Source organism: Myodes glareolus, chromosome 10 (genome assembly GCF_982192425.1).
Source record: "Myodes glareolus chromosome 10, mMyoGla1.1, whole genome shotgun sequence".
Lineage (NCBI taxonomy): Eukaryota > Metazoa > Chordata > Mammalia > Rodentia > Cricetidae > Myodes > Myodes glareolus.
Window position 1 is genome coordinate 1,104,106 of NC_142035.1, and position 25,620 is coordinate 1,129,725.

The window sequence follows — 25,620 nt, forward strand, 5'->3', positions numbered from 1 at the left end:
ATGCGATCAGCTTAACATCGCCCCACTACACTTTTTTAAATGCAAGATAATAAATGTTGCATTACCTGTGAGACGGTGGGGGAGCAGGAAGGAGAGGAGACTGTCTTGAGACAGACTCCACCCCTCGCACCGATAGGATGGAGTTGTCTTAGGGTTTTCATTACTGTGATAAAACATCATGATCAAAAGCAAATTCAGGGAAATGGGTAATTTCACCTTACAACTTCCAGGTCACAGGTCGTCACTGAGGGCAGGAACTCAAGGCAGAAACTGAAGCAAAGCTACCAGCTTGCTCCTCATGACTTGCTCAATCTGTTTTCTTTTCCTTTTTTGTTTTGTGAGACAGAGTTTCTCTGTGTAGCTTTTGGAGCCTATCCTGGAACTGGTGCTGTAGACCAGGCTGGCCTTGAACTCACAGAAATTCACCTACCTCTGCCCCAGAGTGCCGGGATTAAAGGCGGCATGTGCCACCGCTGCCTGGCTCAATTCTTATAAAGCTCAGGATCACTTGTCCAGTGATGGCATCATCCACAATGGGCTGGGCCCTCCCACACAATGGCTGCACAGGGTCCATCCAGATTGCCTGTAGGCATTTTCTCAACTGAGGCTCCCTCTTCCCAAATGGTTTTCACTTGTGTTAAACTGAAAATCACGAGTCAGCACAGAGGTCTTCTTGGGTATAGCACCCCAGCCTCAGGAACTCAACTATGGAGTCTTCTGGAAGCCCAGCCTGAGCTTCTTAGAAAGTTCCCACTAAGTGAAAATCAGGCCCTATCCTACAGGGCAGGCTAGAGAGACAGCTCACTGGTTAAGAGCATGCTCTTTCAGAAGACCCAAGTTTGATTCTCCCTCTCTGGGCAGCTTACAACTGTCCATAAGGCCAGCTCCAGAGGATCTGATGTCCTCTTCTGGCCTCTGTGAGTGCCCCACACATGTAGCGTACATTCACACACGCATGCATAAAAATAAACCTTAAAATATTGCTTTTATCAAAATTGGGAGACTATGGGGAAAATTTATGTTCGTATGTTACTTTACGGTCCTTCTGATGATTTGGTTTAAGGCTACTTGCTCTGGAAATTTGTGCACAGTACCGACAGAGTTGCACAGACAGGCGAGAGAGCACTGTGGTTACTGAGTAAAGCAGTTGGGGTCTTACAGCCACACCAGTGCTCCTGAATCACTGATGTCTCTGCTTTGAGGAGCTCCTCTGACTGCCTGGCACCTCGCTGCTTTCCTTCTGAGCAGGTTATAAAACATCCTCAAAACATGTTCATTCTTTTTAAAATAAATAAATAAATAATTGTATGGGTGTATGTGTGCTTGCCTGTGCTGGTGCGTGTGGAGACTAAAGGCAGGCATGGATGTTTTCTTCAACAGTGCTCCTTCTTCTGACAAGGTCTCTCCTTATACCTGGAGTCCGCCAATTACGCTAGACTGGCTGGTCAGTGATCCCCAGGACTTGTTGGGGTTACACGTGTACACCACAGTACCTGGCTTTTGTATATGGGTTCTGGAAATCCAAACTCGGGTCCTCATACTTGTTCAACAAGTATTTTACCCACAGAGCCTTCTACCCAGACTCCATAATGCTCATTCTTAGAAATACAAGAGAATTATGTAATGCTCTCCTCCAGGCTGGACATGGTCAGAGGCCCTCACAAGTCCGTTAGCATGCCCTCACAGAGGAGAGGGAGAGCATGAGGCAGTTTAGCCACGCAAAGCCCTCCCACAATGGTTGCTGAGTGAGGAAGGCTTTTCTTGTGGTATAGCTGTCTGTAAGTTGCCCCATGTTCCTACAAATAACTCCAATGAAACTCACTGGTAAATTGGGCATTGTGGCATAAACCTTTAACCCCAGCACTTGAGAGGCAGAGGCAGGAGGATCTCTGTGAGTTCTAGGCTAGCCTGGTCTACATAGTGAGTTCCCAGGATAGCCAGAGCTATCTATCTCAAAACAAAACAAAACTCATTGGACTTGGGTAGAACCATTTTTTGTTTGTGTTTTGTTTTGAAACATAGCCCTGGCTGTCCTGAAACTCACTATGTAGACCAGGCTGGCCTCCAACTCATAGAGATTCACCTGCCTCCTAAGTGCTAGGATTAATGGTACGTGTCACTGTGCCTGGCTATGTAGAACCATTTTGTGTGTGTGTGTGTGTGTGTGTGTGTGTCATTGGTGATCTAACTAGGAGTGAATAAAAGTTTGTTTGTCTCCCCAGTAAAAGTTCATGCAACAAAAGGTGTTGAATAAAACAGTGATCTTCTTTTAAATAGTTTAATAGCTTTCACTTAAATAAGGCTCTGGTGAGACTCACCATGTCTATAAAGATAATCTCTAACAGGCATCTTGGAGAGTTCATGATCAGTTCATAAAACCACTGGCTCCACAAATGTATAAAAGGGGAGGTAGAAAAACAAGGTCAGAAAGTAGGGGGAAGTTTCACCGCGTCCTGGGATCTGTGATAGCTGAAGTGTCCAGCAAAGCCCAAGGAGTTCCAGGCACCTACCTACCCAGGACACATCAGTAGTGCGGAGGAATCCACAGGAAGGGAACCAAGGGCTGTGCAGGGTCTGCAGAGGCTGGCAAGGACCCCTAGCTACTACACACTGGTCCAACTGGAGTGGCAGTCTGACTTCTGGGGGAAAATGGGAACCATGTCCTCTCCAGCGCTGTGGTTCTTGTGGGCCTGTCTTACCACAGGGACATGGCTGAATGTCTATAGACATCTTGGATTATCTCTACTGGAGAGATGGAGGTTGGAAGATGCCTGGAAGTGGGGGAGGGTCACAGCTGCTTCTGAACATCTTCTAGCACACAAAACATTTTCAGCACAGAGAAACAACCCACATAGACGGGAGCTGGGAAGACCCTGTCAGCAGTGCAGAATCCTTAAGAGCAGGCAGCAGTCCTTCTGAGTCTGGGAGGGGGGCAGGATAGTCCTGACCAGCAGATGGGTACACTGATGTCCAGAGAGGCCACGACCCTACTCCTGACACAGGCCCGTGTGGGTTCAGGTGTCTGTCTCCACCAATCTCTCCGACTCATTGGGATTCTCCAGGAGACCGTGGTCTTTGTTGTTTGCTTCACACATGTGAGGTGCAGATTCAGGGTTTCACCAACAGAGCTGTTTTCCTTAGGCTGCCGACATCAGGGTCCTGGGTGGGACCGGATAGTCAGGGAGCTAGAGGTCCTCATGATCAGGGGTCAGGTCCACCCTCTGGGCCTTCCCAAACACCAGAAAGGTGCCCAGTCCCAGGTTGCTGATGATGGCCACCAGGTCGAATATACATGTCCAGGAGCCAGTGGCCTCAATCAAGTAGCCACTCAGACACACGCCTATCACACCTGGACAAGAGAGGCAGAGGCTGAGTGATGCTCCAGGGAAGCTGGCCCCACACATTCGTGGGCTCCAGGGGCAGAGCAGGGCAAGGCATGGATGCCCTGAAAACCCTGGGATAAGTTTCAAAGTCTGAGCTGTGGGCCACAGGAGTCTCAGAGGACAGAGACGTCACAGGCCACTCCAAATCACACACTGATGGTGTCCCCATACCGTGTCCCACCCAAGGGAAACAACAGAAGGTAGGAAATGAGCCTGTTAGCCCAGGTACTCAGTGGAGGGACCAGGGGGTGCCCTAAACTATGGGACTTGGGGTGAGTCAGGGGAAAATGGCTTGCGAGGCCCCCACCATCAGCCATGTCCAGTGGCACCTCAGCTGAAATATCTGTGATCCCCCTGGGTCATCTTGGGGCTTGTGCTGTACCTTGACTCTGGGACCCCGTTGACTTTTGGATCACATTGGCTTTGGGATCCCACTCAGTAGCCCTGGTTGAGTGAGATGGGGCAAACCCCATTTAAGCTCCGCTCTGAGCTCATTTCCTGACTGCCCCAAACCTAAGAACAAGAGAACCTCTAGCCTGGACCTAGAGCCCCCCTTACCTGCCAAGGCCCCTGCAGTGTTGGCCACACCTGTGAACAGGACATGGAGAGAGACACCATGAGAAGACCTCCCCTGTTGCTCCGACAGCCCAACCACCTGGGACAGCCCACCGGCGTGGGTGGAGATAAACAAGTGGCTCACCGAACAGAAAACCAGCACAGGATGGGGCCAGGTCCTGAATATTGACTGAAATACCACTGTAGGAAACAGGAAGGAAGGCGTGTGAATGGCCACAGGCTTGGCCACCGCCACTTTACCTGAAGGGGCTACTAGAGTGAAAGAGAGGGTGGTTGTAAGTCACCAAAGACACCCAGACCTGCCCTGCCTCTACCTGCCAGGCGCTGGTAGGCTGCTGGCGCCATCTACCCCATGCCCTAGAAGCTGCTCCTGAGAATGTACGCAAGGCCAGAGAAGCATGCTCACAGTAGGCTCGCTGTCTGTTCATTTGAAACAACTTTGAACTGGGTTCCTGAGATGCTTAATTGGGATTGCTATTGCTCAGAATAACACACAAGATACAAAAAGAAGGGACAGACTGCAGAGTGATATCAAGCTGGTATTTATGTTCACTCATCTTCCTGGGCTCTCCTCCTAGCACGGGGGTAGGGGTGGGGGAAGCTTTCCTATTTTCTTGAATGACCCTGGTTTGGTACCCAGATTTGCTCACTGTGACAGATTATACTGAGCTGTCCCTAGCTCCACCTTTATAAACCCCCAAACTAGAATGCACTAAAACCTGGCAGCCCTTTGGGATGGAACTGTGGACTCTTACCTTTGGTTGAAGGTCTGCAAGCCAATGGAAGCTGATGCAAAGATGACAGCCTTGGGGAAGCTTGTGGTGTGACCCAGACACAGGGCAAAAATGCTTGACAGACCAAGACCCATCACCTGGAGGACAGCACTGGTGAGAAACCAGGAGCCATGCTAGCCAATATGGCTCTATCTTGGCCCTGCCCAAAATACCCCTAGTGTTTTGAACAAGATCAGGATGGTTCTACCTAAGAAATCCCCTCCCAGGCTGGGGCTTCCCTGCTCTCCATGCCCTGGCACAAAAGGGGACTGAGACCATGTTTAGAGGGTCTCAGGTCCGTTAATATGGACCCCAGAGCATCTTCCAGGGGCCACCTACAGCAGCCCCTTTCTGGGTCCTATTGATGTGGATTGACCTCCAACGGTTTGATATCCCAGCCTTTCGAATCTAAGCTGACCCTGCCAGGGGCAGGTACTGTATCTGGAGCCATGAAACCTGTTGGTGTAGTTTTCCCAGCCCATATCTTTGATCTCAGCCTGTGGAGTACACAACCCTCGGGTCCTAGGAGTCCATAACAAAGTAGGGACGAACATAGAAGAATGTGGCGGTTTGATTAAGAATGGCCCCCATAGATTCATATAGTTAAATACTTGGCTTCTAGTTGGTGGAACCATTTGGGAAAGATTAGATGTGGCCTTGTTGGAGGAGGGGTGTCTTAGAGTGGACTTTGAAGTTTCGAAAGGCCACACCATTCCCAGTGTTTCTTTCCCTGCTTTGTGGCCGTGTCTCAAAATGAGAGCTCTCTCAGGTACTGCCTGACCGTTGCCATGCTCCCGGCCATGATGGTCTCAGACCCCAGCCCTATGAAACTGGATGCTCTAAACAAACCCTTTCTTCTGTAAGTTGCTGTGGCCACAGTGCCTTACCACAGCAACAGAAAGAGTGGACAAGGGATTCCAGGGATTTTCCTACCTGCATGAACTTACGCACTGTGATGACTCTGTAACCTAAGAGGGAGAGAGACCCAGAATGAGTTTCCATCAGCTTATCCGGGTGACCCTTAAAGATGTCCAAAGTCACAGAAGAGGAACTGGGGTGCCCAGGGCAACACTCAGGGCTCCCCTATCATGCATGGATTGAACCCTTCCTTGTTCGGTATTGAACCCTTGTGTCAGAGGGTTTCCTGTTGTGCGGTTTAGGTAGAAATATGGAAAGGTAGCCCCCATGGGCCATCGCAAAAGTGACAGCTATCAGGCAAGCTTAGCCCAAATTATCTGATCTTACCACAGCGAATATGTGCGACTTTCTATTGAGGAACACCTGTATCCTGACAAATGAGCACACGTGTGCATGTGGCCTCTACACCTGAGTCTGTAAGGGCATTGCCCCATGGGGCTGCAGTGTGGCCCCTGGAGCAAATATGGCTACCTGTGACATTTGATGCACGTCTTCCTTTCCCTGTAGAGGGTTCACTAGGATTCCCTTGATGACCCCAACCTCTACCCATTAAAGGGGAGACTCCTTAGCCCCAGGCTGCATCCATTCCTGAGCTGACTCTAAAGGATGGTCTGTCTGTCACAGCACGGTGGTACGGTCTTTCCCCAGTGATGCAGCGGCATTGCCAGAGCGGAGTGAGATCCCTGAGGCAGTGGTTTACCCAGGACATTTTTCCCCAACACTCACCCTGACTGATGAGACGATCAGAGAGGAAGCCACTGAATAGACTGGCGGGAATTGCCAGCAGCCAGGGTACTACATTGAAGACCCAGCCCTGCAGGGAGAGGTGCAGCCTCAAAGGTGGCCAGGGTGGCACCGAGCCTCTGGATGATAGCCAGGCAAGGGGACCACCCCAGTTACCCCAGCTCCTCGTTGTCATCTGAGCTCTACCCAACAGGACAGCCTTAACCAGCTCATTACCAGCCCCTGGGCAAGTGTTGAGTCCACACTAACGGCTGACACCTGAAGCCACGTTCCCCACATGTTCCATGTGACAGGGCGAGAGCCAAGTGGGTCTGCCTGGGAATGTACAGCCAAGAACTCCAGGGTTCACTGATCTCCCTTGGATGTGGCATCAGCAGATTAGCCAGCCAGTCCTGAGAGAGGGGGCTCTTCTGGGCAACAAGTCAAAGTCTTGTGCTGAGGTAGCTACCACTATTATAATGTGTAGCTCTCATAGCCTTGAACTAACGTCTGTTCCCAGATGGACTGTCATCTCAAGACCTGAAGCTCGTAGGGTGATGGGGTTGCCAAGCAAAGGATGTTACCACCCCCATACCAGGACCTTCACATCCCAGGCTTAGCCCTCTTTACCCTGTGAGGACCCAGGCAGCATTACCCACCTTGGAGTGGGGGAAGGTCTCCTTGAAGAAGGTGGGCAACCAGGAGAGTAGAATGAAGAAGGAGCAGGCTGAGGACAGCTGGGAGCAGACTGCAGCCCTGTGTGGGGCACCGGTCTCAGGGTTCTACCCACTGCCTGTCCATGACACTGATTCCATGTGGTACCCAGTCCTTCCCCCAAGACACTAAGGCCCTACCCTCTGAAACCTGGGACATTTGCTGGAGTGAGAGGACTGGATCCTGCCCAGCACAGCCAGCTCCATGCCAACCCTAGCTCACCAGACAGAGGGCTTCCGGAAGAGTTGTCTCCAGGGCACCTTGGAGGGCCTGACCATAGGCAGGTCTTGTGCCAGGACATCCAGGGCAAGGTCAAGGTCTAGGGGAACAAATGATGTCACAGTGATAGCTCCCAGCCATGATGGTCTCAGACCCCAGCCCTGAGAAACTGGACACTCTAAACAAACCCTTTCTTCTGTAAGTTGCTGTGGTCACAGTGCCTTACCACAGCAACAGAAAAAGTGGACAAGGGATTCCAGGGATTTTCCTACCTGCATGAACTTACACACTGTGTCCCTGACACAGCAGCCAGTTAGGAGCTGCTAGGCAGAGGAGTCGGGGTGCCTCCTACCATCCCTTCTAAGGAGTGGTTATCAGGTGCCAACACCCGTGAGAGTGCACTTCTGTGTCTAACCTGGACCCGTGCCCAGAGTCCCTCTGGGGCCTCCTCTTGCTACCCGAAGACTCAACTTAGTCCTACCACCTGCCTTAATGTGCTAGATTCCCTGTGTCAGCCTGAGCCTCAATGGAACAATATGACAAGAATCCAGGGCTGAGGCAGGCTAAGGGATCAGCACTTGGGTTTTCAGAACTATTTTCACCAGGCAGCTATGACTACCCACAAAGATACCCTCAATACTGATACCTATTGGCATCAGACCCTCACCTAAGATTCCAGCCACTCTTGCCTTTGCTTCCCCCCCACCCCGAAGAAAGGGTTTCTCTGCGTAGCCCTGTGTCCTGTAGACCAGGCTGGCCTGGAACTCTGAGATATGCCTGCTTCTGCTTCCCAAGTGCTGGGATTGTAGGCAGGCACCCCCACCCCCCATGCTCTTTGTAATATTGCTCCAGCTACAGTGGTTTGGGAAATTATGTGAGGAGAGATTCCATCCACGCTGGGGTGAGACCAAGCTAGACTCGAGTGGAATTGTTTTTTTGATCTGTTGTTGGTGGCCTGTCTGGGGCGAGCGCATTTTTATTCGTGCTTCCCAGAAAATGTCCATGCAACAGATGTTTGAAGCACGGCCGGCAGGGGAGGAGGCACAAGGACTGGCCCGCACGGCCATAGTTACCTTTCTCATTCAGCAGGTACCTGTACACGTAGTATACCCAGAGCAAGGTGAGACCACCGGAGAAGTAGAAGACACTCTGCCAGCCACACCAGTCCAGGAGCACCGAGCCTATGCCCCCAGTCACCAGGGTCCTGGGAGATACAGAGGAGGGAGGGCTGCAGTGACCTTGGTGGCCATCCACAGATGAGTCAAACCCCAAGGGAAAGGAGCTACTCAGATGGCCTGTCTCACCTATTTTGCTCTTCAGGGAGACTGGGGGGTGGGACGGTTGGGGCAAGGGGAATTGGGGAGCAGCTAAGAACTCAGCACGAGAATTGTTGCCATTGCGTTTTTAATTTCTTTCTTCTAGACCTTCAAACTGACATACAATTTGTCATGTCGATGCTTGGAAGGAAAAACGGTAACAATGAAAGGGTAGTTTAGGAAGCACTGAAGTGAAAATACTCCTTCTTTCTTTCCTTTTTCCCCTCCATACATTGTGGAGTATAATAGTCTAGAAAATCTTCCAAGTGCAAAAACATGGCTGTGAACACCAAACCCCACAGTCTTCCTCTTTACTGACTCCAGGGTACTATGGCCTCAGATGCAGTAAAGGGCACCTCTGCCTCACCCTTCAACCTCATCACCCTGTGCACTCAGCCAAGAAAGAGAGCGAGAACACTGGGCTCTAGGGTGAGGTTGAGCAGCCTTCCTTCTTCCTGGACATTCATCTGTGTCCCAGGCACAGCACCTGGGGCAGTAACCTACCCTTGGTGGGGGCAGCACTTTCTCTCCCATCCCTCCTGGTCATGCATAGAACCCGGATTGCTGTGCTGGGATTGACGATGTATCCTGGATCCCTCTGCAGAATTTGAGCCCTAGTATGTCTTTGACATCCACACCTCCCAATGTGAACTGAGCCTTTAGTGTTAAATCAGGTCACCCTAATCCGTAGAGTTGGCCCCTCACACAGGTGGCCTCTGTGCTCCCATCCCCCAGCCCCCAATCCTGAACTCAGAAATCGTAGACCCAGGCCTGGATGATCCAAGAAGTTCCCATCAACCTCCCAGGAGTCTATCCAGTATGACAGTTAGGGGCCCTTCCTCCATGCATGCTCACATAGGGATGTCTTGCAGAGGTGGGGCAGCTTCTGGCTCCCCTAGGGAAAAGCGGGTGCTCAACCAGTCCGCATGCTGGAGCTTCAGCTTACAGTATCCAGAAAGGCAGAGACGTGCTGTGATGGTTAACCTTATTGTCAACTTGACAAGATATAGAAGCATCATAGAAACACACCTCTGGGTCTACAAAGGTATTTCCAGAAAGGTTAATTTCCAGAGAGGGAGGTAGAACTATCCTGAGTGCTGGCAGCGCCAAGCCACGGGCTGGGGTCCTGGGCTGAATAAAGAGCAGAAAGTGAGCCAGTGTGGTGGCACACACCTTTAATTCCAGCACTCAGGAGGCAGAGGCAAGAGGCGTCTCTGTGAGTTCCAGGCCAGCCAGAGCACAAAGTGAGACCTTGTCTCAAACAAACACCCCCCCCCCCAAGGAGAAAGTGAGCCGAGTACCAACAGGTATCTCTCAGCTTCTGACAGTGATACAGTGTGTCCAGCTGTCTCATTTCCTGCTGTCATGACTACCCTGCACTAAGGACTGTACCCTCAAACTGCAAGCTAAAGCAAATCCTGTCTTCTTAATCTGCTTCTTGTCCGTTGTTTTGTCAAAGCAACAAATGCAGCAACTGTCACAGACTTGAGGGACAGCGATCAGCCATCGAATCTAGCAGTAGTCAACAGAGTCCTCAAGGGACAGTGACCAGCCATCGGAACCTAGCAGTAGCCAACAGAATCATCAAGCACCTCTACTCTGACCATCACTGCTGGACTTGAAGGATGGCCCTTAAGGGCTCAAGTGAAAGCTTCCCGAATCCCTGGTAGGTGAGGCCTTACCCGAACTGGGACCCAGCACCCACAGTGCTGTAGGTAAAGGCTCTTTCACTCTCCGGTACTCTCTGGGACAGCAGACTGGCCAGGGCTGGGAAGTAAACACCTGAAATGAACAGAAAATGATGTTGCTGGGTGGCAAGAGACAGCCAGTGAGGGCCAGGACACCATTTGGGTTCGGGCTGTGAATCCCAAGGACATCCATGTCTCCTTTCCATTACTTCACTGGGCTGTAAGGGACCAGAAGGGCTGGGCTTTTGACAATATTTAGGGAAGAAACCAAACTAATTCAGGGTGAGAGTTACAATGTAAAGCATCCCTTGAAGAAAACTTTACTTCAAAGCAAAACACCTCTGCCCCCAGGCAAACTACCTTGCACCCAGGGGTGTTGTGCATGCACACATATGCTTATACGCCTCACATCAGCTCCCCGGAGACACTCAATAGCCTTCCCACTAACACATTTACACATATATGTGCACACAGAGTCTACACAGCAGATTCTCAGCTGTGCTCTGGCACTTTCAGACACTTTCATGTGTGAGCCATGTACATACATGTACCTTTCCAGAAAAGCACCTCTACCTGTGCTTCTTACAAACAGTTTCCTCCTTTGGTTCATAGGCAGCTTAAAAGCTTGGAAATAGTGGGGCACACAATGCTAAGCCCAGCACTCGGGAGGCAAAGGCAGGCAAATCGCTATGAGTTTGAGATCGGTTAATCTGGTCTACATAGTGAGTTCCAGACCAGTCAGAGCTGCACAAAGTAAGACCCTACCTCAAAATAAATGAAAAAGTGTGAGTATTCTCTCCATTATAAAGTGTTCTAAACCCCAGTCTGAAGAGACTCCTTGAGAAGTCCCTTTGTGGGTGTGAAAATAGGAACCCACAGCTTCCCTGTTATTCTTACTCATAACGGGGAGGCAGGAACCATCAGCCTTTTTCCCCTTTGGAACTTTTTATCACCATGTCAATAAATGGGGGATCCTCAGAAGGCAGCTCTTGCTCCTTGAGAGTGTGGGACCTGGGACTTTTTCAGAGGACAAAGACCCACCACCCTGTGAAGGAGAACCACAGGTTTGGGGAACTCCATCACCTCTCTCTGCACATAGATAGCAACATTTTGTCAAGACACACACACCCATCCTTGCCCGGAGTCAATACTCACAGGCTGTCATTCAAATAAATATCTTAGTTATACAGAACAGACTTTTGAGCAAAGGGTAGCACACAGGCACACGGGTGTGTATGCCGCTCTGTCCAACCTTTCCCAAGGTGAAAACTGGAGATGGCCCTTACCTTGGAGCAGACCCGTGAGGACTCGAGAAAATGTCATGAAGGCCAGGTGGCCATTGCCAAGATGAGCAAGCAGTGGCGTGACGGCCGTAATGAAGCCCCAGGTGGAGGCAGACAGCAAGATGACCTTCTCACCTCCGATGCTGGAGCAGACGTGGGGACAGGATGAAGGACTTTTTGAGAGGGCTGAGGGGCGCCACCACTAACCACTTGAAGTGAGCAGTGCAGTGACCTGCCCTATCGAGAAGGGGCCTCGGGCTGAGTGCAGCGCATGGGGCTGAGCCTGGCCTGTCTGTGTCATGTTTCTGTACCCACTGCCTTAGAGCTGCCACACCCGACCTCCTCTTCCCAAATATCTGTTGAGCTCCTCCTCCACCGGCCCCTCCTCTCCTGTGACCATACTGCCTCTCGGAGGCACCCAGGTGATGGCCCCCCTTCGAGCCCGAGCAATGGGGAGAAGGGTTTGGTTACCGATCCCCAAGGTGGCCGCCCACCACCTGAGTCAGGCAGTAGCCCCAGAAGAAGCTGCTGAGCACGATACCAGCCTCCTTCTTGTTCCAGCCGAAGTCCTGGCTCATGGCAACGGTACAGACGGGCATGGTGACGCGAGCACAGTACAGCAGGCATGTGCCCAGCAGCAGCATCCCCGTCCACGTCTGGCACTCAGGCCTGTGACACAGACACACAGAGAGAGGTCAGGACCTGGAGAAGGCCCCCAGACAGCATCCCCGTCCACGCCTGGCACTCAGGCCTGTGACACAGACACACAGAGAGAGGTCAGGACCTGGAGAAGGCCCCCAGACAGCATCCCCGTCCACGCCTGGCACTTGGGCCTGTGACACAGACACAGAGAGAGGTCAGGACCCGGAGAGGGCCCCTAGACAGCCTTGATTACTCAGATACCGACCCATGGGCTAGGGACCGGAGAAGTCGTGCATACCTAAGGGTGGGAATCAAGATAACCTTTTTGGTGGGGGAGTTGGGCAGGTTAATAAACTTTTAAAGGCACTGAGTCCACTGACTTCTAGAAGATAAGGTCCATACTAAACTTGGGGACTGAGAACAACACAAGAGCCCTCAGGACGGAGGCAGGGCAAACACGTGACAGCACATTCACAAGGCTCAGAGCCTGGGTCCATGCTTCAGGGTGCCAGGACTACACCAGAATCCCACACTGAGGACCAGATGCCAGCATTGCCCATATCCTCAAGTCTCTTGTTGACCATGGGGTTGCAGAAAGGGAGTCAGAACAAGTAGACAGTTAACAATGTGCAGGGCAATGTGCTAAGCATGGGAATCCAAAGAAGGCAAGGTTCAGGGGGAGCAGAAGGCTCCTAGGGAGGAGTACAGTCAGCCCTCAAAGGTCCCCAGCAAAGCCTTTGAGCCTTCCCAGAAAGAGGCTGTCAGGAGAGGATAAGGAACTGTGGGGGGAATTTGCCTTGGAGGAATTCGGGCAGGGCAAGGTTGCTGGGCAGCTGGAGCTCACACAGCAGCTCACACAACTGGGAGCTCAGGGCTTCCCCCTGAGTGGGGTTTATTGTACGTCGGACAGTGGGGAGGCAAAGAGCCTCGGAGGGGGAACAGAACCTGCCTAGGCTTCCAACTAAGAAAGGGTCTCTTAGAGTGAGGTATGTGGCCCAATTACAGGGGTCAGGTTCATGCTTCCTGGGAGGATCTATGAAGATATAATTAACTCTCTGATATGGTTAGGGTCACGTGGTAGACTGGTGGGTTTGGCTGGAGGGAAGGGGGGGTAGCAAGCAAAGCACCCCCCACCCCCATCTTATCGTGCAGACTAGCCTAGAATGATGGAGTCTAGGGTGACTTCAGACTCAAAGCAATCCCCCTGTTTCAGCTTTCAGAGTGCTAGGCCTACAGGTGTAAGCTACTAACTAGCTTGCTGTTCCTGCTTCTCCTTTTTAAGACAGGGTCTCTCTGTTTTGTCCTGGAGCTGGCCTCAACTCACAGAGATCCTCCTGCCTCTACCTCCTGAGTGCTGGAATGAAAGGCATGTGCCGGCTAGCTTCTTAATCATTCAAGTTTTGAATTAACATCTGCCTGGAGAATTCTATTGACAACAGGGAAACAGGAAATCTTCATGACCTCGTCTGCCCTGGCTCCTTGCTCTTTATCAGCAATTTTAGGAGATGGTGATGACAGACATGTAGGTCTGGGTCCTGCTAGTGAATCTGATCACACATGCATAGACCTAAGGCCCACATTATTCCCTCACCTCAGCCTGGAAAGACCCCAGCTCTGGGGGGGGGGGGATCTGATTCCTTTTTTTATTTTTTTTATATTTATTTATTTATTATGTATACAATATTCTGTCTGTGTGTATGTCTGCAGACCAGAAGAGGGCACCAGACCTCATTGCAGATGGTTGTGAGCCACCATGTGGTTGCTGGGAATTGAACTCAGGACCTTTGGAAGAGCAGGCAATGCTCTTAACCACTGAGCCATCTCTCCAGCCCCTGATTCCTTTTTTTATTATTGTTCTTTCTATTAGTGGGAATCAAATATAAGATCTCACTCTTACTAGGCAAGTACTCAACCACTGAGTCATGTCTCTAGTGGGAGGTGGATTTGAGATTTGCTCTTCTGTCTGAGTGGTCACCTGGCAAGCAGATTCTCTTTTGTAAGAGCTCATTGTTTGAGTGACTGACGTAGTTTATGGTAGGCAAACCTGGCCTGATTCTGCCACAACAGGACAGTGGAGAATTGCCCTTGGCCCATGAGACACTCCTCTTAAAGACACCCTGTACAACAATATCAACACGGATGTTCTGCAGAGCACTGGCCAGTCAGTCACCAGCCATTAGAATGTCACACTGACTCACAAGAGCATACCATCCATCTAGGACAGCAATGGAGAAGTGGGTTGGGACGTCTGGGGATTCTGCATAACTATCTTCATGATGATTCTAGAAGAAATCTACAGTTAAGGTTTTTTAAATAGGAAATGGGTTTGAGCTCTGGGGAAGTGGGTGCCCAGTACAGGAGGAGGGAGGGCATGAGGGAGGACCACCTTTCTGGCAGGGGGCAGGCAGGAGGGTGGCATGACTGGACACAAATTCTTTGGAGGTGGTGTCCTGAGGCAGGTGATACCGCCCACCTCCTCAACACAGGCACAGATGGAGCAGGGAAGAGACAAACTAGCAGATACCCAGTTAGAGTAGCAGGCTTGGGGGACCCAAGGTCGCAGCACAGGTAAACAGGAGCAGGGTCAAAGGTGAAGGCCAAAAGGCAGAATGGACTGACCATGGGAGCAGCAAAGTCAGAATAAAATGGCACAGAGAAGACTTTGAGTCACAAGCCAGGAACCTAAATTGTGTGATCCCTGTCTAGCGGGGGAAGAAGGTGGTGTGGGTGTCAAGGAGCAGCAGGCAGAACAGAGGAGAAGGAACAGCGAGACAGGCAGCAGAAAGACGGGCTTCTGGAGGCAACACACCCTGTACTCCCCAAAAGATGTGTGGGGTCCTGGGGACCAGCCGCAGGCTCCTTCCAGAGAGCTCAGGAGAGGTGGAAACTTCTGAGGTCTGCCCTGGTAATGGCCAACGTGGTGTCTACTGTGTGGCAAGGAACCTCTGAACCCCAGAGTCAGGAAGGAATCTCTTGAGTAGGTCCAGGAAGAACTGAGCCCTCTGCCACCTATCCGGGGACCCAGGCACTGGGGAGGGCAGCAAGCTGTAAGCTTAGCAAATATGATGTCAACAAATCTTCTGTTGGCTGAGGAGGAAGACTCAGAGCTCAAGCTACTTTCAGGCTGGGCTCCCGAGAAACTACTTTCTTCCATAGTCAGAGAAGACGAGGCATGGACAGCAGGCAGGAGGGGATCGTCGTCTGGTGAGACTCCATGTGAAATCAGTGGGTCTGAAGCGTATTAGCTGGGGAAACTACCAACAGTTGGTCCAAGTAATGTTTTGTCCCCATTAGCTGGTGCCACATGTACATAGTCCAGGCCTCTAGGAGCTGGGCTTTTGAGTCTTCCCCTCCTATCTCCTCAAGACTCTGTTCTTGGATTTAACAGAACTCTTCCCAGTAAGAGCCCAGAACACAGCAACCCCTGCCCCCCAATTCTGCTTTTATTTCTTGTCAGTATCCTGAGCAAACATTGTCACTGGATTATTGAAAACACGGGGCATCCAGTAAAGCATTAAAGCCGCCCTGGAGGGGCTGGAGAGATGGCTCAGTGGTTAAGAGCACTGCCTGCTCTTCCTGAGGTTCTGAGTTCAATTCCCAGCAACCACATGGAGTCTCACAACCATCTATGAGATGTGGTGCCCTCTTCTGGTCCGCAGGCATACATGCAGGCAGAGCACTGCTGCCCTGGAGGGTGTCCTGCTTGCAGAAGCCCAGCCCTAGGTGAGGACTCTATATGCAAAAGAGCAGAACGGGTGGCTTGTTTCAGCTGACTGGAGGGTCTCAGCAGGAGCACAGGAGCGGCACTCAGTCACCCACTAAAGTACACAATCCAAAGGTGTCCTCTATGTGACCAATGCAGCAGAGAGTCACCTGTGCTCAAGAGGGAGCCACACAGCATGCTGTTCTTCCCCAGACCTGTTATTGCTAGAGACCAGTTAGAAGCAGGAAGTCAATTAGACCCACACCCTCCAGATGAGAGGAGTCTCAAACTTCCTGGTGGCCCCTTAGAAAAGGCCTAGGCAACACTTAAGTCCTTCTGGAGGGGCCCTGCTAGGTCAGCTGCCTGAGGACTAATTAGAACCCCAGGTCCAAGATCCCTTATCAGCTGGGTGGTGGTGGTGGTGCACACCTTTAATCCCAGTACTTGGGAGGCAGAGGCAGGCAGATCTTTGTGAGTTCGAGGCCAGCCTGGTCTACAGAGTGAGTTCCGGGACAGCCAGGGCTACACAGAGAAACTCTGTTTCAAAAAAACTAAAAACAAAAGAAAACACCCAAAAACAACAAAACAAAAAAATATGATCCCTCATCTTGCCGAGAGCTTGAGTCAGGATTGCCTGAAAAGTTCCACCTGCCCGACTGGCGCCAGACTGCCAGACTGGTACTCTTAGCAGGCATGACACTTCCTCCCAGGCTCCCAGAAGCCTGTGCAGAGCATCCAGGGCTGAGCAAATGGGTGGTCACATGGCCCTTGGTTCAGAAAGGGAAAATGTGCTGGCACCAGTAGGCAGGGCATCAGAGAGACCAGAGCGTACCCTGGAACCATATCTCCCTAACTCAGCCTCCACCAACCTCCCCACACCCCAAAATTTGCACTGCCTCCCAAGTCACAAAGAGGACTGGACGAGATGGTGGGTAGACAGAACACTTATTACCCGCCCCCCCCCCAAATTCTCGCCACAGCCTCGGCCAGAGGTGATGGGAGCAAGCTTACAGGGAGAGCAGCAAAGGGCCAGGCAGAGTCATTAAATTATAACCTACAGCAAAACTGGCACATAGTTTAGAGTTCTCAGAAAGTCCAGAGTGGTGCCTCCAGGGGCCAGGTGGTGCAGAGGCATTGGGACAAACGTGGGGTAGGATGGGAGGTAGTAAACCAGAGAGCGAGAGCAAGCGCGAGCGAGAGAGCACATGATGCTCCTCTTCTGGCCCTCTCCTAATTGTCCTCGGGGGTGGAGATCTGGTTCTGCACCTCTCCATGACCTCCTGCTGTGCCTTTTAGCTGCTCTAGGAGGACCTAGAAATTCCTCCCTGTAGATCCAGGGCTCTTGCCTCAGGTGACTGGGAGGTGCCAAGGTTTGACTCTGGCTCTGGGTCCAGCACCTCCACCTGGGGGCCTCAAAATCCAGAGCAGGGTGTGAGTTCTTTTGTACTCTGAGTCTCTTCTGGGCTTTTGGTCTCCTGTTTGAACCCTCTCTCGGTGGTCCCTTGGCCAGATGCCACCTTCTTGCGCCTGGTTTCTGTGGGGCTACTTGCCTGAAGGGCAGTGGGAACAGTGGGAAAGTAATATGACTGAGGATGGGTAACTGCTGTCTGTGTTTCTTCTTAGTTCAGAAGCCTTGTGAACTCAAGACCTGCCTCTGTGACACAGAGGTGCTGCTTGGATCGCCAGGTTGTGAGCATCTGTCTAGCCCAGTGCTTTCACTGAGCATCCCAGACCTCAGAAAACTGGGAGAAGAGCTAAGGGGCCATTTGCCAGATTTTGGTACTTGATTAGAAAAGAAGGGTCCCTTTACTTGGTTGAGCATTTGTGTCCTCCCTCTCTTGGGGGGGGGCTAAGCCGCCCAGGGAGGAGCATGCCAGTTCCAGAAGTGAAGGTGGCAGGTTACAGAGAGGTTGGAAGGTACCCCTAAAGTCTGGTGCTCCCTGAACTCAGGTCCCGTGAAGCAGCGTCTCCTTAAACGTAAACGTCTTCCTTGCCCGGGCGACACCCACATCCCCATTCACCTGGACCATTGTGTATCCTCTGCTGCTGCAGATGGGGTCTTGCGGGCTTCCTCCGGTGTTGGCTGCATCAGGCTGGGGAGCTGAGATGGCATGGGCACCGTTGTGTCCCGGTACCGTGCCCTCCCACCTCAGGCCGAGGCCAACCCACAGGGCAGCACCGCCCAAGTCCACGTGTCAGACCCAGTGCTTCCGTCTAGCTCTCCTAGGACGTGTCGCCCCCGGAATTGAGTCCCGCCCCACTGATGTCTGGGGAGGCAGGGCCAGGGACCTTTCAGCTCCGAAGCCCCAGGCTTACCACTTGGACTTCCGGCTGGAGAAGAGAATTCCCTGGGGGATTGTGGCCCCAAACCTGCCAGCAGTAACTTTCAGCGAAGTATGTATGAAGGTCTCTGGTCCTGTCTACAAGTCGTGGGGGGGTAACTTTAAAAATGGATCTTTGGGGGCGAATCTGAGTTGGTAAAAGCACTAAGGGCAGTGAAGTCACTGACCATGAAATCCTGGGCAAAGTGAGTGATGACCACCTGCTAGGCGCTAGGGTGGGTCCCAGCCACGCCTCACCAGCGGGCTTGAGGCTCCCTCCTTACACCGGCTCATCCAGCCTTCCTAAATAAATCCCTCCCCCACACAGCTGCAGGCCACCAGGGACACCCTCACTAAAGGCTTCCCACTGCGCTCGGAATCTCCACTTTTCTCTCCATCCTCCACAGAATGCCTTCTGAGCCTTCAACAGCCCAGCCCCACCACAGGTCTTCACTATAGTATACATATGCATTAAAAAAAATATTAGGACCTGAGGCTAGGGTGTGCTCAGCATAGTTGAGGACCTGCATTCAATTCCCAGAACTGGAGAAAACAATCAGGACCGAAAAGCAAAGCTAATCTTCCATCTACATCAGTTATCCAGAGAAAGGTTTGCTTCCCTAGTAGCCCAGGGATGGCTTGTTAGTGTATGGTACTAATCTGTTATCTTCTAGTTAACCATCTTATTATGTGATGTCCTTCAGAAACTGTATTGGATGATCCAAAATCAGAGCGGGCAGCCGTTTAGCATTTCTTCTTGAGGGGTCACTGCTCTGGGGACAGATGGACAAAAGTAGAGAAGAGATGTTACCCTAAAGCAGGAGCAGCCACAAGGTGCTGGAGATGCATCTCTAAGGCCAGAGCATCAGCGGTAGGGTAGCTAGTGAGCTACACTGCCAGACTGAAAGGGCAGGGGAGGCCAAGGTACAGGGGAGATTTAACGGCAGATTCTGAGGACAGAGTCCCCACCCCTTCAGTGTTGGGACACCCTTGCTATTATGTGAATAGCTGAGTAACCAAGGTACTGCCAGCGGTGTGGTGGGGAGTGGAGGGTACAGACTCCAACACCACCCAGGTCCTGGGGAGGGAGAGGTCTGAGTTTGGGGCTGTGGATAAGAATTTAGGGCTTTCTTCCCCAGGCTCCCACAGTCATTAAAGGGGAAGGTATGGGTACAGCCAGAATTGCCCGAAAGATCACAACTGGCTGGGAGGTGAGCAATATCAGCAGTTGGCAGTAGCTGGGGTGGACATTCTCTAGTTGATACTATGAGCTGCCCCACACCCAACTAACAAAACCATCTTTGCAGTTAAATTGGAAGACTCCACATGGAGACAGCAGACAGGTAATACCTGTCATAGGCCACCGTGCACAGGCTTCTTGCTCTGTAGGGTGCTGTGCCTTTTGGGTGCATCTGCCTGCCCTGTGTTATCTGTTTTGTTATACAAATCTGGCACAGGGAGCCATGACACGCTTCCTTGAGCTGAGTGACTCACGCCTTGCTGCTTATGCTATCATCCTGGCTTTCTTTGGTTATATTCTACTGAGAATCAAGGCAGTGTGGTTCAGATGACCGGGTTCATGAGCAACAGCAACCCCCAGACCTTACCCTGGGCCTAAGTGTCCTCCAAGATTCCATTTATCTCCTGCTTCCTCTGCAACCCAACATACACAGTTCTGAAGATGAGAAGTCCAAATAAACCAATAAAATAGACTTTACTCCACTCTTACTGACAGGGAACGGTAAGAAATAAGTCTTCAGGAGCCAGATGCAGTGTTGCAGGCCTGCGGCACAGTTGTAGGCAGATTGGGTTACAAAGTAAAAACTGAAAGTAAAAAAGATTTTCGTACTGAACATTATTTGCAGTCACCTTCTAAGCTGAATGTGCTTAGAGCAGAGTTCAAGCAGTTAGGTCCGAGTCTACGGGAAGCTACACAGTGGACATCATGACAACCAAAGATGCCTGTGTGTGGTCAATGCCCTACACAAAATGATCTCTGGGGCTATGGAACAGCTCTTCTTTGGGTGCTGGTGCCTTCCGCTGAACCTTATAAACACCCAAAGTGCTGAGAGGTACCACCACCACCACCTCCACTACTCCCTCCCTCCCTCTCCACACCACAGGGTGGTCTGTTTTACATCTGAGCACAAGTTGGGAGGGGTTGCCAGATATCTGACTTACAAGAGGGAGAACTCCTGTGTGTGCACGTGGGTGAAACCTGTAAAACAACCTCCAGGCACTGCAGGTCGGGCCTGAGGAGATGGGCAGTCATGCGTGGCATAGCAGATTCAGCAAGTGGACAGTCGCACGCAGAATTAGCTACCACACTATCGTCCAAAAGTCCTCAATCCAGAGTCTCCACCAAACTTTCAAAGAAGCCAGACAAGAGAAATTTCATCAGGACCTGCATCTCAGGAGGAAATTCCCTTGAAGTCACATGCAAGCAGCTGGAGAGATGGTTCAGTGATTAAGAGACCTTGTTCTGACAAGGACCTGAGTTTGAAGTCTAGAACCCACATGGCAGCTCGCAACCGTCCATAATTCCAGTTCCAAGGGAACTGATACCCTCTTCTGACTTCTGTGGGCACTAGGCACACATACAGTGCACAGATATGCACCCAGGCAGAACAATCATACACAGAAAAGTTTTAAACATCTAAAGAAAAAGAGAAGTCATATACAGGCAGCATTCAGTGGTCACATCTGGTTACAGTTGGGCATAAACAGGTCTGCAGTCTTCTTCTGTATTAGGGTCACACTGGGCCTTTAACCTGGTCTTCATCTAGGGGCATGGATGAACTGCAGATACAGAAGACTCCATAACTCTCCATAACGCCCATACCAGCCCCAAGGCCACAACACTCACGTCCTACCAGTACATCAGATTCACATATAACACCACTGATGGGCAGCCAGGACTTATACCACCAGGGCTATTCCGTTCCAAAACAATCAATCTCAGGACATATTACCTATAGTGCACAGAACTGTCAGCATCTGCGATAGGTAGTGACATCAGAGGCCATTCAAATTCTGTGTTCTTTCATGTAAATATAAAGTCTCAAGTCAGGATGATATTCCAAAGTTGAGTGAGTATTCATGATAGGAAGGTGGTCCCCCAAACCCCTCACACTCAACACTCAAGAGTTCACGTTCAAGCATATCAGAGATCTCTGACACTGGGAAGTTTAGCAGTTACCCTCTTGGCACAGGAGGAAACTGTGAGTGATGGTCAACAGTGCCAAATCATGGCCCTGCCATGAGGACCCAGGGATGGCAAAGGCTCTTTCCTGTATAGTCACCACCCACCACCCAATGCAGGATGCCTCTGTAGTGTGCTGATGGTGCTTGGAGGCTTCGTCTTCCTGCAGTTCTCTCAAGCCCAGCTGAGAAAGCGGCTGTGGACAGTCCATCCACATGACCAGCAGCATGGGAGCCACTGCATACTACACAGGGCACCCACAGCCACCTCATCCTGGGGCCCACAAATGCTGCAGTTGTCAATGGAGTGGACTGGCACCATGCTATGGCACAGTGGTGCTTGCATTTTTCATTTCTGGAAGCATTCTTATAACAAGGTAAATACTGCTGAAGTGGGGACAGAGCAAAACCAAGTGCAGCCACATCTTCCAACTCTTCCAAGTCTAATACACTGACTTGCACAGGTACCTCTCCAGGGAAGTGGGGGCGGGGCAGAGCTTTCAGACAATCATTCTGTGAAAAACATATAAACTTTCACTAACAAATCCACAGCAGACAGCCAGAAGCTACCCAACTGTACTTCTCAGATGATGCGTGGGTGGGGCAAAAATGCCCCTGAATGAAGAATTACAATTAAGTATGCAGAAGTACTCTACCAAGCTAAGGATTTATACAGACTCTATATATCTACTGCTGCCAAATACATTTGTGAAACAAAAAAATACACACATAGTGTCAGAACAAGATGTATGAACAGACCAACAGTGAGTGAAGGTTGGCGGTCAGACTGTATACCCACGCGTGGTCTCCACTGCACACAGCCATACAATTCAGTGTGCAGATGCAGGGGTGTAGACAGAGTGAAGGTTGGTGGTCAGACTGTATACCCACGCGTGGTCTCCACTGCACACAGCCATACAATTCAGTGTGCAGATGCAGGGGTGTAGACAGAGTGAAGGTTGGCGGTCAGACTGTACCCACGCGTGGTGTCCACTGCACACAGTTCAGTCTGCAGATGCAGGAGTGTAGACAGAGTGAAGGTTGGTGGTCAGACTGTACCCACGCGTGGTCTCCACTGCACAGTTCAGTGTGCAGATGCAGGGGTGTAGACAGAGTGAAGGTTGGTGGTCAGACTGTACCCACGCGTGGTCTCCACTGCACACAGCCATACAATTCAGTGTGCAGATGCAGGGGTGCAGACAGAGTGAAGGTTGGCGGTCAGACTGTACCCATGCATGGTGTCCACTGCACACAGCCATACAATTCAGTGTGCAGATGCAGGGGTGTAGACAGAGTGAAGGTTGGCGGTCAGACTGTACCCACGCGTGGTGTCCACTGCACACAGTTCAGTGTGCAGATGCAGGGGTGTAGACAGTGAAGGTTGGTGGTCAGACTGTACCCACGCGTGGTGTCCACTGCACACAGTTCAGTGTGCAGATGCAGGGGTGTAGACAGAGTGAAGGTTGGCAGTCAGACTGTACCCATGCGTGGTGTCCACTGCACACAGTCATACAATTCAGTGTGCAGATGCAGGGGTGTAGACAGAGTGAAGGTTGGAGATTAGACTGTACCCACGTGTGGTGTCCACTGCCACAGTTCAGTGTGCAGATGCAGGGGTGTAGACAGAGTGAAGGCTGGCGATTAGACTGTACTAGACTGTACCCACGCGTGGTGTCCACTGCACACAGTTCAGTGTGCAGATGCAGGGGTGTGGACAGACCATGCTGTTCACGTGACACTTGGGATTTGGTCTTTTGTTCATTCTGAGACCAGAGAGCAACAACCCGTAAAGAAATCCCATTCCCATTTCATTCTCTTGATGACATCAGTGTCTTTATCATGGAACAAGTTAAGAGTCTTTTGGGAACCCTGATTCCTCCTCTCTAAACTATGGCACAGAAGAAAATAAAGACATCACACTGCCCACCAGGTCGGCAGGCCCGACCTCAAGGCACTACTTTTCTGGTACATACACTACCGAAGTCTCAAATACCAACTCTGAGCTATAATTCAAGTGACAAAACAAATACACTCCATCTTCAGTGTGCAATAATTACCATGCTTTAGAAGTACATCCCATTTTCAGTGAGCAATAAACACCATGCTTTAGAAATACACCCCATATCTTCAGTGAGCAATGAACACCATGCTTTAGAAGTACATCCCATCTTTAGTGTGCAATAATCACCATGCTTTAGAAATACACCCCACATCTTCAGTGTGCAATAATCACCATGCTTTAGGAGATTTCAAACTGGGGTTACTCCTTGCACAATTCTATGATGCTGGAACTGAGCACCAGAATATTCTCAAGTTCCATTTATTTCAAGGCACTTTCCATCAAAAGGTGCAAAAAGAAATAAAGCTACTTTGTAAAAAGCCAAAAACAATTCTTTTGAGTAAGACACAAAGGAGACAAGTAGAAAAAAACTAATCTATCCTGCATGCAAGTAACTTAACTTCATTTTTTGCTGAAACAGAGTCTACATGTACCCCCTTGGAAGAGGATTTCTGGACACTGGCAGATCATGGATAAATAAGCAGTTCTATTTGAAGTCCTCCAGCTTCACTTGACATCTGTGACATTGGCTGATTAAGCTACTGACTGAAGTGGTTAAGATTTATGTCTTAGAGCTGTCTAACATTTCATACATGCAGCCAGGCTCTTTTGTGTGTATGTGGCTAGCCCTACAGAAGAAACCAGCCTCTTTTGTGTGTATGTGGCTAGCCCTACAGAAGAAACAAGCCTGTGTGTATGTGGCTAGCCCTACAGAAGAAACCTGTCTTTATTATACATTTCGTGCCCTCTCATTTTCAGAACATATCAAACTCATTAGCTATAAGAAAGACCTTATACATATTAACAAAAGATTAGTTTTCTGGTGCTTGTTTGTTTGTTTGTTTGTTTAAAAGAGGATCTCATACATAATACAGCTTAGGCTGAACTGGAAAAATTCTCCCTCAGTCTCATGAATGCTGTAATTACAGGCAGGAGCAACCACACCTAGCTTTATATGGTGCTTTAAAAACAAACACTGCATCTTTATTGATACCCCGCCCCAGCCACTGCTTCATTTAACTTACTACCTGAAAATTAAATCTTCCTTTCCCTCTACCTTAAAAAAAAATATTTTGTGTTTGTGAAAGTACACACATGTGCCTGCATGTCTGTGTATATGGAGGCCTCAGAGCTGGGAGACACATGACTTGTTACGTGGATGCTAGACTCTGGTCCTCGTGACTATTCGTCATGTCCTCTTAACCAAGGACCCATCTCTCCAGTAACTCCTTCTATCTTATTCTTATCCTCAAACCTGGCGACGCCGAAGGACATTTGTCTAGGAGGTCAGGGGAGGTCTGCTCACTCCTCACTCACAAACCAGGAGAGCAGCAACAACTGCATCCTTGATCCTGTTACTAATGGGATCCTGAGAGGAATACTGCCAAAGCACCTGCCTTTTGATCCGAAAGCAGAGAGCTGGAAGACTCTCCACTCCATCCCAACAAGGAAAGTCTCCTGTGGGAGAAAAACAGATGCCAATGAACAACACTCAAGTAGGGACACGAGACTGCTGGTTAGTTGTGTCACCTTGCTGCTCAGGTGACAGCAAGCTGAACAAACCCTGGCTGACCTAGCTGGTCAGTGTGCACTGCACTGCTCAAGATCCAGGCGAACAATCCCAACTCAGCAGTCAGCAGGGACACTGCTTGTGAGCACCAGGCACCGGAACTCTCTGCTCTGGTGTCAGACAGGGAAGAGCTCCCAGCAAAGGACGGCGCCCATACCATCTCCACATTCACAGATAACCGTGAGGGCTCTGCAGATCTGTGCACCCCATCCCTACCCCAGCCTTAAGCATTGCTCCAAAAATGCCCATCGGGCCTGGGCCGCTGCCAAGGATCAACAAAACACACCTGCACCCGGCATGACACATGCACACGCTCAACACTTGGAGCAGTGACCTCAAAGATAATGTCCCCCAGTCTTCCACTAAGGAGGAAACAGCTCGTGAGAAGCAGACATTGCAGCACTACCAGCATACAAGCAAAAGATGAGAAGCTACTTTGTCAAGCAGAAAGAAGACCAAACTGGCTATGACCACCCAGCCACCCCTACCAGCACCCAGTTGCCATGCTGTCATGAAGGGCATTCCCTAGGT

The 25,620-nt window shown here is 50.6% G+C and overlaps 1 protein-coding gene across 5 annotated transcripts; it reads right to left on the reverse strand.

The window, feature by feature from the left end:
• Positions 1–2,264: 2,264 nt before the first annotated feature.
• Slc17a9 (solute carrier family 17 member 9) lies at positions 2,265–19,700 on the reverse strand. 5 transcript variants are annotated; one of them, XM_087910902.1, is made up of 13 exons: positions 17,960–19,644; positions 12,065–12,262; positions 11,597–11,736; positions 10,305–10,404; positions 8,380–8,510; positions 7,310–7,406; positions 7,033–7,129; positions 6,377–6,464; positions 5,666–5,700; positions 4,715–4,843; positions 4,084–4,139; positions 3,942–3,971; positions 2,265–3,349 (listed from the first exon to the last, which is right to left on the reverse strand). In XM_087910902.1, the coding sequence occupies exons 1-13, from the start codon at positions 18,049–18,051 to the stop codon at positions 3,313–3,315; spliced, it is 1,230 nt and encodes a 409-aa protein (XP_087767028.1). In that variant the 5' UTR covers positions 18,052–19,644; the 3' UTR covers positions 2,265–3,312. The 5 variants fall into 5 exon arrangements, with proteins under 5 accessions (XP_087767028.1, XP_087767026.1, XP_087767030.1 ...); XM_087910900.1 differs by having other exon boundaries at positions 4,715–4,830; positions 17,960–19,630; XM_087910904.1 differs by having other exon boundaries at positions 4,715–4,830; positions 12,135–12,262; positions 17,960–18,116.
• Positions 19,701–25,620: the final 5,920 nt, after the last annotated feature.

Bases quoted from the DNA above. Each gene is read 5' to 3' on its own strand.
- Slc17a9 (XM_087910900.1), bottom strand. From the start codon at position 18,051: ATGCCATCTCAGCTCCCCAGCCTGATGCAGCCAACACCGGAGGAAGCC. The intron at 3,972-4,083 runs GTGAGCCACTTG...TCCTGTTCACAG, and splicing joins CTGTGCTGGTTTTCTGTTCG to GTGTGGCCAACACTGCAGGG. The intron at 3,350-3,941 runs GTAAGGGGGGCT...TCTCTTGTCCAG, and splicing joins CACTGCAGGGGCCTTGGCAG to GTGTGATAGGCGTGTGTCTG.